General features: G+C 41.8%; 2 protein-coding genes across 3 annotated transcripts in view; one reads left to right on the top strand and one right to left on the bottom strand.

The window, feature by feature from the left end:
- The first annotated feature begins 1277 nt into the window (after nt 1–1277).
- RXFP3 (relaxin family peptide receptor 3) lies at nt 1278–2947 on the top strand. Its single transcript, XM_042447844.1, has one exon. It carries the CDS (start codon nt 1278–1280, stop codon nt 2628–2630), a length of 1353 nt encoding a protein of 450 aa, XP_042303778.1. The 3' UTR covers nt 2631–2947.
- Nucleotides 2948–13120: 10173 nt separating this feature from the next.
- SLC45A2 (solute carrier family 45 member 2) overlaps nt 13121–16589 on the bottom strand; it is a 39858-nt gene continuing 36389 nt past the window's right edge. For both annotated transcript variants that reach the window (XM_042449853.1, XM_042449852.1), the window contains 2 exons: nt 15796–16004; nt 13121–13359 (listed from right to left, as the gene is read on the bottom strand). In XM_042449853.1, coding sequence (XP_042305787.1) covers nt 13129–13359; nt 15796–16004 — 440 coding nt within the window. In that variant the 3' untranslated portion in view covers nt 13121–13128. The remainder of the gene's footprint in view (nt 13360–15795; nt 16005–16589) is intronic.

Below are 16589 nucleotides of genomic sequence, written 5' to 3'. Positions count from 1 at the left end.
TCACCTTCTTCAAACATATTTTTTAGCCTTCTTACACCTCCTCCCTTCCTTCCTTTTCCTCATCCTCTCTGTGATCTTCTTCATGATTTCTCTAACTTCCTTACACAGTTCTGGATTTCTTTTTAAATGTACATACATGTCAGTTGGTTGATCTAAATAATAATAATAATAAGAAGAAAACAGAAAAGATGGAAGAAAAGGATGGTAGGGGAAGAATGTATGAATGGAGAGATGGTTTGGTTATAGTGGAGAATTTTAAAGTTGGAATGAGAAATAAAAAATATGGGGGAGGGGGAGAAAGAAAATAGTTAATGGGAAAAGGACAGAAGACCTGTGGGCTCATCTGGTTGCACTGGGGGAGCCGATGAGGAGAGGCGAGGGCTTCTTCCAAGGTTGGCCACTTGCTGGATTTCAGCACCAAGGAGAGCTCCAAGGGGGCGTTGTTGCGCGTCCCTTCCATCCTCCAGCGAGGCAATCAGTCCAGTCCATCTCCGCTGGAGCTCCAGCCTGATCAGAAGTCCACCTTAAAGGAGATCTTCTCTGACTTTGACAGGCGCTGGGACTTGATCACATCTCCAATTCCTGCTCCAGCTCCTACAACGACCTTGGGGAAGATCTGCTGCCAGATCCACCAAAGGACAGATTTGCGGCTGGGTCCCTTTCTCTTCAACCTTTAGCAGGGCGGATCCATGCTTATTCTCTGCCTTGGGATCTGCTCTTCTTCTCCAGCATGGGTTTCCCCCCCTCCTCCCTCGACTCTCCTCCCTCTTGCTCTCAAAGGAACCCTCCTCCTCTCTTCTTCCGAGCTTTAAATCCGAAGCTTTCTTTGGCATGGAATTTTTTTGCAGCCCACCTCGGATCCTCAGCAGCAATCCTCTGAGAAAGGTCTCCTTGGATGTGCTGCTTTTTTTTTTTTTTTTTGGCTCCAGGACAATTTTGGACACAAGGATATTTTGAAATGAGAGAATTGAAGGAGTCTTCTGGCTCCAGGAAATTGGAAAAAGAGTTGATGGAGTCTCCTGGTTCTAAGAAAATTTTGGATGGAGAGAATTGAGGGAGTCCCCTGGCTCCAGGAAAATTTTGGAGAGAGAGACTGAAGAAGTCACCTGTCTCCCCCAAAAAAATTGTACTGAGAAAAATTGAAGAAGTCCCCTGGCTCCAGGAAAATTTTGGAGGAGTCACCTAGCTCCAGGGAAATTTTAGATTGAGACGTGAAGGAGTCCCCTCTCTTTTTGGTCTTCCGGTTGCTCCAGAGTTGTTGGGAGAGGACTAATAGGATGGATGCCCTCTGTGAATACAGCTACTGCTCTCTGGCAACCAGCATGAAAGAAGCCGGAATGGGAGAACTGCTGGACTCCTTCCCCAGCCTCCTGGAGGAAAGGCTCTTGAGCAATGGGACCAACGAGTCCCTGCAAGAGCTGTGGCGGAATTTCCTCAGCCTGGAGAGGAGCGAGGGCATGCAAGGGAGCGCTTCTGTGATCCTGCGGATCTTCATCTCCATCGTCTACTCCGTGGTGTGCGCACTCGGTCTGGTGGGCAATGTCCTGGTGCTCTACCTGATGAAAAGCAAATGGAAAAAGTCCTCCATCAACCTTTTTGTGACCTGCCTGGCCCTGACTGATTTCCAGTTTGTGTTGACGCTGCCTTTCTGGGCTGTGGAGAATGCTCTGGATTACACCTGGCTCTTTGGCAATGCAATGTGCAAGATCCTTTCTTATGTGACCGCCATGAACATGTATGCCAGTGTCTTCTTCCTCACCGCCATGAGCATTGCCCGCTACCATGCTGTGGCTTCTGCCCTGAAAACCAGAAGCCAAGGTGGACTCTCAGGCACCTGTTCTCCAGCCAAATGGCTGTGCATCCTCATATGGATCCTGGCCATTCTCGCTTCCTTGCCCACTGGTATCTTCTCCACAACTGCCAGGATCTTTGGTGAGGAATTCTGCCTAATTCGTATCCCTGATAGTGGAGTCAACAATACTCGGCTGGGGCTCTACCAAGCCCAGAAGGTGTTGCTGGGCTTTCTGTTGCCACTGGGCATCATCACTCTTTGCTATCTCCTCCTGGTGCGCTTCATCAGTGACAGGCATGTGGGTGCCAGCTCCTGTGGCCCAAGCACTAAGCGTCGGGCCAAAGTGACCAAATCCGTGACTATCGTCGTGTTGTCCTTCTTCCTCTGCTGGCTGCCCAACCAGGCGCTCACCACCTGGGGCATCCTCATCAAACTCAATGCCCTGCACTTCAGCCATGCCTACTTCCTCTCTCAGGCATACCTCTTCCCCATCACCGTGTGCCTGGCACACTCCAACAGCTGCCTCAACCCCATCTTCTACTGCCTGATGCGGAGGGAGTTCCGCAAGGCACTCAAGAAACTGCTCTGGAGAATCACATCGCCCTCCATCACCACCATGCGCCCTTTCACAGCCACCACTAAACCTGAGCAGGAGGAGCAAGTACTTCATAGCCTGATGCCTGTTAACCCAACAGGTCGTTTTGCTCCTGCTCCTCATCCTCCCCCAGCTGTAGCAGTAACTCTACCTGATATCATCTCATATCCCCCTGGAGTGGTGGTGTACACTAGTCGCTCTGATGCTTTGCCCACCAGCCCCTCTGCTGAGCATCACTGTTAGCCCTCAGGAACATCACCATGTATGAAGCTTGCAACTGGTTCCTGGCCCTGGGGTCTGTAGAGATTGGTGGGTGATTGTGCTGGAGTGATGTACTTGAACTGCCCATATCTTAGAAATTGGGAGAGTAGGAAAATGTCTGTAGGGCAATTCCATCCCCTAGAACTGTATTCCCCTAGAAGGGGAGCATAAAGGGAAGAATTTGTGTAGGATTTTTCCATGATCCAAGGTAGAAAAGTCCTATGGCATGTATGTATGGCATTAAGAAAGGTGAGAACCTATGGCACTATAGCGTAACCACACTTAGAATAGTGTGTACAGCTGTGGTCACTGCACCTTCGGAGAGAAGGTGCAAGAAAAAGAAGCCAAATGATCAAGGAGATGCAGGATGTCTCCTAGAAAGAAAGGTTACAATGTTTAGGGGCTTTCAGCTTAGAAAAAGGTGAGTAATGGGGGAGATGCATGGCGTGGAGACCTAGGGCATTTCTGTCTCCCATAAGACCCTGAAATCCAGGGTCATTCAATCAAGCTGAATGGAAGGGGAATCAGGAGAGACAGAAAGAAGTACTTTTTCAAACAGTGTGTAACTGAATTGTGGAATTTGCTACCATGACATGGATGTCAACCTGGATGGCTTTATCAGAAGATTAGGCAAATTCATAGAGGATAAAGTACCCATTCACACTACACATTATAACATTTTGATTCCACTTTAGCTGCCTTGTCTGCATCCTGTGAATCCCACGTTTTTTAGTTTCATGAGGTGCTACAGCTCTGTGGCTGAGAATTCTAAACCCTCCTCCCTAAACTACAAATCCCAAGATTCTATAAGATCTAACCATGGCAGTTAACATGTAATCATAGTACTATAACTGTGTAGTGTGAAAAGGGTTTCTAGACTAGAACCAATAAACAGCATGCAATAGCTATATATATAATATACTACCTCCCAGTATCAGAAGCAGTATGCCTGTCAGCGCAAGTTGCTGAGAAACATGACTAGGAGGGAAACATGGTGTTCACATGTATCTTGTTGGCTTCCCATTAGGGTATATGTTTGGCCACTGGGACAACCAGTGCTGAGCCAGATGGACCTTAGGTTTCACCCAGCAGGGCTCTGTTTATGCTTCTATGAGAGGATTGCTATTACTGAAGGAAATACAAGTATGGCTATATTAAGAAAGTGAGTTTTTGTTCCTAGTCAAGAGAAAACAAAGCTCTGAATCATATTGGTACTTCCAAGTAAAGTAGATTCAATAGAATTTACTTAAAAGTTGACTCACGATTCAGCAAGTCTTTCAATAGTTCAGCCCAAAAAACGATTCTCTAATTCTAGGGATCTCCCAGGGAAATTGCTTGTCACACCAAAATTTGTATTTGTCTTATCTACTTTATGGTCAGTGAAGTGAGAATTCATAGGTGGATTGAGACTGGGGTCTGTTTACAGAGGAAGAGCCCTCACATGGTTTAGTTCAAGTTGTGTTTACAGTTGACAGTTTTTACAGCACTCCTATTTTCAGTTCTGTGAATTTAATATTTAATTATGCATCATGCTTTGATATTGATCTGGAACCCAAGCCTTATGGTTAGGGTGCTGGGTGAATGGATTCAAATTACAAAAAAAGAAAGAAAGAAAGAAAGAAAGAAGATTCCACAGAAACATTAGGAAGAGTGGTTTTGACTTGTAAGAGCTGTTCAAGAATGAAAATAGACTGCCTTGGTAGGTAATAAATCTTCCTTCTTGAGATATCTTTAAGTAGAGATTAGATAGTCATCTTTCAGGAGTGCTTCAACTGTTAATTCCTGAATGGCAGAGAGTTGGGCTGGTGGCCTCTTTCAACTTGGATTCTATGAATGTATACAACTACTATGTGAAAAATAACATTGGTAGCTGGCAACTTCCATGTCTCTGAATCCATTCTGGGTTTTAATATGAACTTTAAAGGAACCTTGGGAGATAAAATTCTATACCTGCAGTAGTACCTTTACAGTTTGGACTAAAATGGGGAGAGGTTTTATCACCCCACAGTTGCCAAAGATGAGGGAGAAAGAGCAAGAGATAGCAGGTCTATGGTGTTGTTATATTCCTGGGGCAAATCCTTAAATCAGCAGAGAATCTGGAATTGTGGCTTTAGAATTCTGCTGCTCAGTATCCAAGCAGACATCTAACTTTTCTAATCAGACCATTTAGTTTACAAGGGTGAGGTGGAAATGATGGGCTTCAGATGGTAGTCAGAATGTCCTTCCACTGTCAGAATTTGTCCATTAGCTCTGGTGTTCAGATGAGTACAGATGGGATGAATCAGAGCTTGGAAAAGTTCCCTTTTAAGACTACAGTCACCATGGCTGCTGGCCTGGTTAGCTTGGGAATTCTGGAAATTTTAGCCCACAAAGTAAGTTATTCAAGCTGTGGGATGGATGGGGGACCAGATGGAGATGCAGCCTTTGTTTGAGAAAAGTTGCAAAGCATCCAGGAACTGACATCAATAGATTTGCCTTTGCCAAGCCTGGATTTAAAAATATACCAAAATCTCTGATAAATCAAACCAGAAGTCCTTTACAAAGAGGTTCCTGGATGGGGAGGACTATGTGGATTGGGAGATTCTGGGAGTTTTAGTTCCCCTCAGAAAAAATCTTTCCAAGCTCCTGATTCCATGAGTGGTCAGGCAGTTAGGCAGGTATCTCTGGGAAGTCAACAAGAGAAAGATACCTTTTCCTTCCTGTTTTTTGTCCTGCAACCTATTCAGAGATATACTGCCTCTGGACATGGAGGTTCTAGTTGCCTGGCATAGGTAGAGGCATCCTGCTCCATGGATTTGAAATTTAAAATAAATAGTTTATGTATGATTGGCTCCTGAAGACTTTTCTTCTCCAGTACATCTGAATATGGATTTTCCATCAATCTCTCCATCATCAGTTCTGTAAATTAACTGGACCTAAGCAATAGGATATTCTCTGGTGATACCTTTCTTTCCAGATTTCATGGTGGTTTGTTTTTTTTTTAAAAAAAAATCTCACTCTTAAAATGTTATGCCACTGTTTGCCTCCATGCAGAGAAAGTGTTCATCCTCTCCAACTTTGATTTATACGTGACTCACTATTATTATTTTTCCCTGAATCTTATTGCTGTAATCGAAATGACACAGTGGTCATGCAAATGGAATGGAATTGCACTCAAGGCAGACTGACATTATATCTAAGTATGCTACTTCTGTATATTACTACGAACTAATGACTCTCCAAGATTGTACACAAGGGAGGCTTCAGACAAGAGAGTTTTGCATTACATTTTCTGTATCAAGAGACTGTGCTTTGTTTTTTTGTGAATGATTAAATCACTATACCTATACTATCTCAATCTTGTTGTTACTTCATGAAGGGCTTTGCATACAAAACTACTTGGAAAGAACTGATCACTCAGTGTAAATTGAAAACAAGTGAATTTACCCAGTGTATCTCACCTAGTTTAAGTCGTGTCTCTTTGTGGACTTATGTGCATATGTAGAGCTCGGAATTTTTTTTAAAAACTTGATGATGCTCATAACCCTTAATGCTGGCTGGCAAATTCTGGGAGTTGTGATTGAAAAGAGTAACTTTTCTAAGACTTGCATACATATTATGTAGACCTTAGTGTACAGAACAGTCTGAAACTTTAGGCTAGCTTTCCTCAACTGATACACTCTGGACATGTTGAGCTGCAACCATCATCATCCCCAAGTGTGCAGGTAGGCTTTTTGCCTGGGAGATGGTGGGATCTGTAGTCCAACCAGTTTTGAGGATGTCCGACTGGGGAAGGTAGAGGCATGCCTTCAAAATGCTTGTGTAGTCTCTGTGAATTTTGAAACAAGTCACATAATCCTGCAGCAAATTATTGACATTTCATTAATTTTGGTTTTCCCTAGTTATAAACTGTGCACTATTCTCTGGCCAGAGCAAGGGAGGGAGGGCTTGGAGTGCCCATCAGCTTCTCTGAATAAGAAAAAGAAGACAAAATGGAGAGTTTGTTTTCCTCTCTCTTGTATATAGTTCCATCTGTTCACTGCACTTATTATACATCTGGACTAAGAAAGAAAGCTTGGAATTCAAATACCCAAGACATTTTAAGTGGAAAGAATACTAATCCTCTGTTGATAAACATGCATTCATTGGCCTGAATCCTACTGGTTACTTCCAGTTAAAGTTGTTGTGTGCTCTAAGTCATTCCTGACTTATGGTGACCCTAAGGTGACCCTATATATCATAGGGTTTTCTTGGCACGTTTCTTCAGAGGAGGGTTGCCATGACCATTCTCTGAGGCTGAGAAAGTGTGACTTGTCCAAGGTCACCCAGGGGGTTTCTATGGCTGATTTTGAATCCTGATCTCCCCATGTCCTAGTCCAACGTTCAAACCATTACATCACATTAATAATTTAATAATAATTTGTTTTATTTATATACCGCTATTCCAAAGATCATAGCGGTGAACAGCAAGTAAGCTAATTAGCAAGTAAGCATTGGTTCTCTTTGGTTGAATGGTGAGTCAACATGTAGGTAAATCCCATTGATTTGATGGTCTGCTCTAGTTGGGACTAATAACAAGATTCAGGTAACTGTTAATTTTCAGAGCAGAGCAAGTTAAGTGTAAGAACATACACTCTACTGATAGATTTCTGAGTGGTTTGCAGTAAATTTTCTGGGCTTTCTGGCTCCCAATTGTCTAAACAGAGCAGCAAAAGCAGCTGTATTATACCAAGATGGATCATTGACCCACCTAGATAAAGGGTGGGCAGCTTCTGCTTTATCAGAGGTCAATTTTGCCTCCCCGGAATGCTCTGCAGACTGCTATCCCTTTACTTAAAATATGGCTGAAATCCTGTTGGGTGCTTACATCTTCATAAATGGACTTACATTTGCAACAGTTATAACTGAGCAGTTCTGTAACATCTGCATCCAGATAAGGTGACAGATGTGCATTGTGGCTGGTGCACAATGGGCCTAATGCACAGTTTTTTTTTGGGTTTTTCAGGCTATGTGGCCATGTTCTAGAAGATTTTCTTCCTGACGTTTCACCAGCATCTGTGGCTGGCATCTTCAGAGAATGTTTGCCTAGAAAAAAGTGGGTGTGTGTATGTGTATACACACACACACACACACACACACTGTGTGAGCCTGGGAATGCAGGAGTGATTTGCATGTGTATTGTTCTGTGCTGATGGCAGGCCTCAGACTAGAAGGCTAATGCAAAAGAAGATTAGTGTCTGCTAATTGGTGATCATTATCTGCTGGGAAAGCCCCTGACTCTGAGTGGTTTCCCATTTGCATTTGCTGAGTCCTTATTTTGCTATTCCTCAGGACTGGTAGCCAAATTTTGTTCACTTCAAGGGTTTCTTCTTTCCGGACTAATGCACATTGGTTCCCTTGTGCAATGGGACACTGAGTGCTGATAAGCCTCAAGACACTCTTGCTGGTGTTCCCTTACACATCTTTTCAGTAAAGTTTCTTAACACCTCTGCTACATAGCTAAATATACATAAAGTTACAAAACGTATGCCATGTTACAGGATTCTGGATTATGTATTTTTCAGCACCGTGTGTTAAACAGGCAGTGAGGTGGTACACTTCAGTTTGTTAGATTTTCTAAGCCAAAGGCACAGAGAGGGGCACAAAAACAGGCAGAGGGTTTTTTGACCTGCACCCCTCACACACCTTGATCTCATCCATGATTGTGTACAGCAGAGGTCAGCAGCTCTTTCAAACAATTTCAAGATTGACCTCTGGCAATCGCAATTTGTCTCTTTCCTTGCAATCTTGTAGGGAAGTGTGTTTTTATGTCTGTCTGTCTGAGAGAGATAGAGACATATATTCACCCATATATTCATGCACCATCTGTTACTACCTCAAGACTGCCAATTACTCAGGGGAATGCTACCTTCTCAGAAAGACACTCACCCACCCACTCCTTTTCAGAATCACAAGCAGTGGATATGCAGTTTTTCATACAGGAGTTCTTCCATCCAATGGTGTAGTGGAGCCAGAGCTTGCAGGATCAATGTCCCAGGATGTTTTGATTATCAGGGACTATAGCATGCCACCTACAGCCAGACTCCTCTATCCTCTCTGATTTTAGTTCCAATCCCTATTTGAGTTGCAAGCGAAATAGCTGTTCCCAGCAACAGGGAACTATTGTGAGCTAGCCTTGTTGTAATCCAAAATAACTCAAAGTGACTTGGTCTTAAATGTGCACAACATGTGGCTTTAAAAACAAGAGCCTGCTTCTGGTGGGAGATAAACACTTCCAAGAAATTTCTTTTTTATACAGATCAACTTAGCCACTTGCATCTTTGGATTCTCCATGGGGGTATCACTATGGGAGTTGTTGTGATGAAGGCCTATACTTCAAAGTTTACCACTCCTCCACTGCTTCCATCCCAATCCCATCTAGAACTGGGATGGCATCTTTTGAGTGCAAAGCATGTATTCTACCATACAGCCGGCCATCCTGAACAGGTGTTCTCTTGAGTAGTGTTCTTAAAAAGAGGCTAACACTCAGTGTTCTCACAGAAAATGTTTATCAGTTTCTGCTGTGGATATAGCCTGCTGGGCAGAGAGGTGACTGAGAATTCAATCGTACTCATTCCATCTATGAAGAAATTACAGAGTGACTTCTGTGAATTATGTGGCATGTTCTCCACAATTTGCTTCCCTAGCACCAAAGTTTGGGGAAGTTACTTTATTGGATTACAGCTTCCAGAATCCTCCAGCCAGTATGGTGTCTGTGTTGGCAGAATCCTGGGAACTGTAGTTCAAACAGTAACATTGTCAGGCTCTGCATTTGCATTCATTTGCTATGCCTTCATCTTAAAGCCTTTGGTGAGTAATTTTTTTCTCTCTCACTGAGAGAATTTGAATTTTAAATTGAGATAAATTCACAAATTTTGATATATTCTCAAAGACAAGCTGGAATGAAATTATCACTTGGAAATAGAAAACTGGGAAGGGTGGAGTCCTCTTCTTGAGATTCTTGTAACTTATAGCTGGGGTTGGGAACCTCAGGCCATGGACCTCACTATGGCCTTCCCTGCATCCCAGTCTGGTCTGGGGGATTTCTCTAGATAGCTTCGCCTCCTTCCCCATGAAAGCATCATTTATAGTTTTCAGCATTTGTATGTGGTGGGTTCTCATTCTGAAAGGCTGAATGCCTCACCTAAGACTCTTCCTCAACATTAGGAGGAACTTCCTGACAGTAAGAGCTGTTTAACAGTGGAGCACATTCTCTCAGAGTGTGGTGGAGTCACCTTCTTTGCTTGTCTTTAAACAGAGGCTGGATGGCCATCTGTCAGGGGTACTTTGATTGAGTGTTCCTGCATGGTAGGGGTTGGACTAGATGGCCCTTGTGGTCTCCTCCAACTCTATGATTCTATTATCCTAAAGCTTAGTTACTAGCTGTAAATGCTTTAAACTAAAATATGCTGGTATTTTGGGCAGATCTACCATTGGAATGCACCTCACCCCAGAACATATCTGAAATAGAGTTTGGCCTTCAGAGTGGGAAATGTTTCCTACACTTAGCATCCTTAGGGAGGATATGGCTAGCCATAACTCTGAACACAATTCCTCTTGGGAGTAAAGAATACACTTTCCACTTGGTGGTTTGAGCATTTGGCTATGACTCTATAGACCAGAGGTGGAATCCCAGCTCAGTCATGTAAACCCACTGGTTGACCATGGACTAGTCACATTTTCTCAGCCTCATGGAATGGCAATGGTAAATCCTCTCTGAACAAATCTTGGCAAGAAAACCATGTCATAGGGTCACCTTGGGATCACCAGAAGTCGGAAACAACTTGAAGACACACAATAACAATAAATACAGTACAAAGTAAAATAGCACCACTGTCAGTGGAGGAGATGGATATGCTCTGGGTTCCAGATGAAAATTTAGCAAAGCTATCCAAGGAGCTGAATCTTCACCCTAAAACTCAAAAACAGATTTACCATCTCCTTGGCTCACAGCCACCAGCTGCTACTGCTGTCTTCACATGTATTTCATATCAATTGGACAAACTGGTATAAATACTGACATACCCAGCCTCAGGGAGAAGGGAGATAGCCTCCATTAGAGATCAGTTAAGTTTTGGCACTGAGTGTCTTGAAAGATAATGTAGTAGTTAATTAGAACATTTGTTGTTATGTGTCTTCAAATCAACTGCAGTTTGCACTGACCCTGCTATGGACTGGCAAGATTTATTCAGAGTGTTGCCATTGCTGTCCTCTGAATATACAGCCTAGAGGCAGTCTCCCTTCCAAATACTAATCAGTACTGAATCTGCTTAGCTTCAGACAGTAACTGATGCCTTCAGAGCATTTAAGCATTAACTATAACATTATTGTTGTATGCCTTCAAGTCATTTCTGACCTATGGTGATCCTAAGGCAACCTCACCATGGAGTTTCCTTGGCAAACCATGCCTTCCCCTGAAGCTAAGATCATGTGATTCCCCTGAGATCACACAATGGGTTCCATAGCAAAGCTAGGAATTGAACCCTGGTCCCCAGAGTCATAGTTCAACATTCAAACCACTTAGTTGATCTTAAATCGTGCCTCTGTCATAAATTCATTAGGTGGTGTTGACCACCACCAAACCACTCTTTTACAATGATATCCCTTTATCTGTTAGCATTATATCCTACTTTACAAGGGTTGGGTTGTAAAGACTGCAGAATTATTCTTGATGGGAAGTGCTTTCTAAAGAGCTATGTGCATACTAAATATTGGGAAAATATTTGTCTAACAGAAAAGTTGTCATAAGGAATCTATATGATGTGCACATAGGGAGCTTGCACCCATATCCTCAGATTCCTGCAATCACTCAATCAGTTATTGACACTGATGCATTTATTCAATACCATCATTTAAAAAACAAAAACAAATTAAAATCCTACTGTAATAGATTGAGCTTTGTTTTGGGGAGTGACATTTCATTTTCTTGAGCCTGCATATATTTTTCATTTGAAATATTTAATTAAAAAGTTAAAGGTAATCCTTTGACAGGAATGTCTAGTTGTAACCAACTGTAGGGAGTGATGCTTATCTCTGTTTCTAAGCCAAAGAGCCAGCGTTGTCCAAACTGCTAGTTTGGCAGAAGCTGGGACTAGTGACAGGAGCTCACCCCATCAAGCAACACTTGGGCCTCGAACTGCCAACCTTCTGATCTTCCAATCATCAGAATTGGCATCTTAACCACTAAGCCACCGCATCCCTTAATATTTAATTACAGAAGGCAAACTGGTGTAATTTTAGCTAGATTCTTTGTCAAGGGCACATTTAAAGAGAGAAGGCATTGAGATCAATGTGGGACTTCTAACAGCAGGTAGCTGTTTTTAAAACTAAAATAAAAACATTTAAGTCAATAAGATGCACTTATGTACAGCATCAGATTTCTGTCTGTCATCATCATCATCATCATTACAGTATTAAAAATTTGTCTTTGTTTTGAGTTTGTAGTCTGATTTATACAGAGAGATGTTAGGGTACAGGCTTGCCAGGAAGTTTTCGCTGTCTGTCTGTCTGTCTCTGTCTGTCTCTCTCTCACACACACACATACACACACACAACCACCCACAGAGAGAGAGAATGAATGAATGAATGAATGAATGAATGAATGTGACAGGTAGGAAAGCCTCCTAAGTGACTATTAGCCATTTTCCAGTGGACTGATTAGCATCTGCTCATACAGAAATACCAATTAAAGTAAATCTTGGTCCCCTCCAGCAAGATTTTTTTTTTCTTAAAGAAGCATGCAGGGCCACCCAGCATATCCAGTCCTAAACCAAGTCCCACAAAGAAAGATTGAAAGGCAAGTTTAGTGTGGAGTTTAAGATTAAGGAGAAACATGTTTCTCTTCAAATACCTGTCATGCGAAATATGAACCAGACCTGTTCTGTCTTACTGCAGAGAGTTGGAAATTGCAAGGAAGTAGCTTCTGGTTATTCATTAGGAGGTTTCTACCCATAAGAGCTTTTCAGCCATGGGACAGTTTGCTCTGGAAGGTGGTGGATTCGTTTTCACTGAAGGGATAAGGCCTGACAGCATTTATCTCTCAGGAATGGCAAAGACCTACATGGTAGATCAAGCAATAGCCTGGTGTAAAACAACCTCAAAACTACCCAGCTCAAGAAAGTAGATTAATTATACCGCAGCAGTTTAAGAGAACATGAATATGTACCATTGCTTGGTAAAGTTTAAAGACAACAGATGTTCTCAGGTAAAAGAAGGAAGAGGAAGAAGAAGCAGAAGAAGATCAACATGTAAAATTCATGTTAACCTGCCCCTGACTTGAAGATTCTTTTTCTCACATAAGGGGATGACTATTAATCCAGCTTTATCCCAAAGCACAGATGTACCCCAGCTATATGGGAGAATGGATGCCCTCAATTTTTCCTCAACACAGATGCAATTAGATAAAGTATGACAATGCCTTCTGCCCGGTAGTAAAAGACCAGTGGCTTCTCCAGAACTTCAACTATTTATTGTTCTCATCCACATAGCGAACAAAAAATGCTACAAAACAGCAGCCGAATAATGCAATGGCGGAGGCAGAGATCACCACCACCACCACGCTGCCAGCAGCACTGACCAGAAAACCCAGGCCCACCCCGACAATGATCTGGGCCAACTGCACCATGCAGGTGAGGGCAGCACAGTCAACTCCCTTTCCTCTGATGTAATCTTCAGATTTTCCTCCATTCTGACTCTGAAAACAAAGAGAAAAAGAAATGGAACTCAGTCAATGAGACAGAAGCCATGGTTCAAGAAATTGTGCAGACTGGTGAAAGAAAAAGTCATCTCTGCATGCATTTTGGAAGTAGTCCACAATTGATCTCCAGAAGGTTCAAAATGTTTTGTTTACTTACACAAGGCTCACATGATCTGGTTGTTTCATTTCTAATTTGCAGATGGATAAAAAGTTTGCTGAAACACATGTAACTCCTCTTCCTTCTTGTGGTGAAGGAATGTATCCCTATTCTTTCCATGTTATTTCTGCCTCTATACCAAATTTTCTATTAAAGAAAGAATGCCCAGAAATACATCTGCTTTATTAACTGAGGCGTACCTGTACTCACTACTATGGTGGGGTTTTTTGGTCTTCACGTGGCTCATAACATAACATGGCTCATAACATAATACCGGAGGCAAGAGATCCATTTTTCCTGGACTGTGGCTCAAACAAAAAGCAATAAACCATCTACCAGTAGTCTATTGCTACATTAAAAATCCCTAAAGGAGTCTAACTGGTTAGCCATTGCCCTTTCTGGCACTCAGACAGATATATAATACAAGATAATGGCAGTGCTTAAAGCTGCTAGTCTGCCACTATTACAGCCACCTTTCCTTGCCTGACTCACTGATCTGGCTTGGGTTGGCTTTCATCTTGGATGATATGTGTGTATATGTGTGCCTTCAGGCTGCTTGTCAATTGATGGTGACCCCATGAATTTCATAGGATTTTCATAGGCAAGGAATACTGAGAGGTGGTTTTGCTAGGTACTTTCTCTGAAATATAGCCCCTGGTATTCTTCAGTGCTCTCCCATTCAAATACTAACCACAGCTGAGCCTAGTTATCTTCCAAGGTCAGACAAGATCTGGTGCCTTTTGGACATTTAGGCCCATATTTTGGCTGATAGGTAGATATATATAGGTGGCAGTTCAAAGGAATCCAGCACACTTTTAGTGGATGGGCAGATATTAAATTACTCAGAATTTTCCACTGCTTTTTGGAATTGAGTATGCTGTTTTTATGCTCAGTTAAAATGTATCAGTCAAGGCCCCTTGACTGAGGAGTCTTCCAAACAAGTTACAATTCACACTTAACAAGGAACAAGTGCATTTTGTAAATAATAAATTACAAGCGTTGCATGGTCAGGATTTAGTATCTTAACTGAAAGACATTTTTCACAAATGTATCAGTTGACAACTGGGGTCATTTGTTAGCTATTCTCTTTGTGGAACCATACTTTTCTTTCGAAAGCTGGCAAAAAAAAAAAAAAAGCTGTTTCGCTAATACCAAAGTCTGATTCTGTTCTCTTCTCACAACCGCATCTTTTGGAGAAGACGCAATTTTAATCAGTATTAGAGCATATGCTTTCCATGCAGGCCTCAGGTTCAATTCCTGGTAGATATGAAGCAAAGCTGGGAAAGACCTTTGCTTGAAGGTAGACAGAGCTGCTGGAACTCAGTAGATAAAACTGGTCTACATCAGAGGATGGGAACCTTCAGCAGGCAGGCCTAATCTAGCTCACTGCATTTCCTCAAAAAGCACTGTCCCTTCCCAGAATTCCGTAATTAAATGGACCAAGAGCCTGTTGCAATATCAGGCAGATTCCTTGGAGACCCCCCACATAACCATGATCTCACTGGAGGCTTCAGATTCATCAGGCTGAAGAGAGGAGGTGCTCTACAAATCAGAATCTAGAAGTGGTTTATGTATTATAGGTGCAGACAGATATATACTAAGAAATCAGAACTCAGTTATTGTTTTGGGCTACAACCAATGGCATCACTAAAGCTGGTGTCACCTGGTGCAGTAATTGACCTCCTCCCATACCTCATCATACAGAATCCATAGTAATATTTTTTATACTAATTTACTCATAAATGGTAATTCCCAGATATCACTGAATTTAACGGTAACAGTTGTGACATAAATAACTGACAAAATTCAAATAATCTTTAATTTACAATATCATATCCATAGAATAAATGTGATTGCATAAACATAGTTTCATGTGATTAAAGTGAAAATTTGGTTAAAATGTGATTTTTTTAAAAAAAAATTAAAAAATTAAAAATTGAATGTTGAATTTTAAAATTTTATTTTTAAAAAAAACCTGGGGGCTCTCCTTCCTCTTCCCACTGACCTTCATCCCACTGAGAGTGTTTTAAAGAGATACAGGAAAATCTCACAGCCTCTTTCTGCCAAAATTCAGATGTTTGGGGACCAGTGGAGTCGCATACCTTCGTAGGTTGTCACCTGGTGCAGTTCACACCTGCCGCACCCACTGCACCCCCTAGTGACTCCACTGGCTACAGTTCTCAGAATACTCAAAGAAGAATAGATTGCCCCCTAGGAGTTATAATCTCAAAAGTAACATTTCATTGTTACTGTAACCACTATTCTTTCTAATTTACCTCTTCCTCTTCCTTGTGATAGTCAGCAATAAGGTTGAATGGTACCGTGTATAATGTGCTGGACATTACTCCAAAGAGGGAACACAGAGCCAGAGTAGAATGCACTTTGGGAAAGAGTCCAATGAATCCAGTGCCTAGTCCAAAAAGCAGGTATCCAATGAAATAAAGTCCCTTTAATCCTATATAAGGTAGGAGGGCTTTCTGCAAATCTGATGGAAGAAGATCAGGAAAAGAGGGGCTTTATGAAAAGATAGCCATATCATAAAGTCTCAAAACAGCATATCATGATCATCATCATCTTTATTCATGCTCTGCCTTTTTCTTGGCACTGGGACTCAAGATGGCTTGCAAATTATAATGATTATTTTGTTTGATATTATTGTGTTCATTCAAGTCATTTCCCACTATGGCACCCCATCACAGGTTTTCTTGGCAGATTTGTTCAGAGGAGGTTTGCCATTGCATTCCCGAGGCTGAGAGGATGTGACTTGCCCAAGGTCACCAGTAGGTTTCATGGCCAAGCTAAAAATCAAACTGTGGTCTTTGGAGTCATTGTTCAACACCCAAATCATTAAGCCATGATGGCTTGATTTAATTTGAATGTTTTGCATGTTTTTTTAAAAAACAAAACAAAATTATTATATTGTTGTTAAAAACATACAAAACACTCTAATCAAATCAAGCCTTGAACACTATTAAAACAATTTAAAACATTTTATTGCAAACATGATAAAAAGAAGTTTTAAAAGAGTATAGTTTAAAACAAGCACCCTCTTCAAATACTTTTTTTACTC

This window comes from Sceloporus undulatus, chromosome 2 (genome assembly GCF_019175285.1).
Source record: "Sceloporus undulatus isolate JIND9_A2432 ecotype Alabama chromosome 2, SceUnd_v1.1, whole genome shotgun sequence".
In the NCBI taxonomy this organism is placed as follows: Eukaryota; Metazoa; Chordata; class Lepidosauria; order Squamata; family Phrynosomatidae; genus Sceloporus; species Sceloporus undulatus.
Note: the sequence above shows the minus strand (reverse complement) of the source record. Positions and strands in the feature narration are given on the sequence as shown.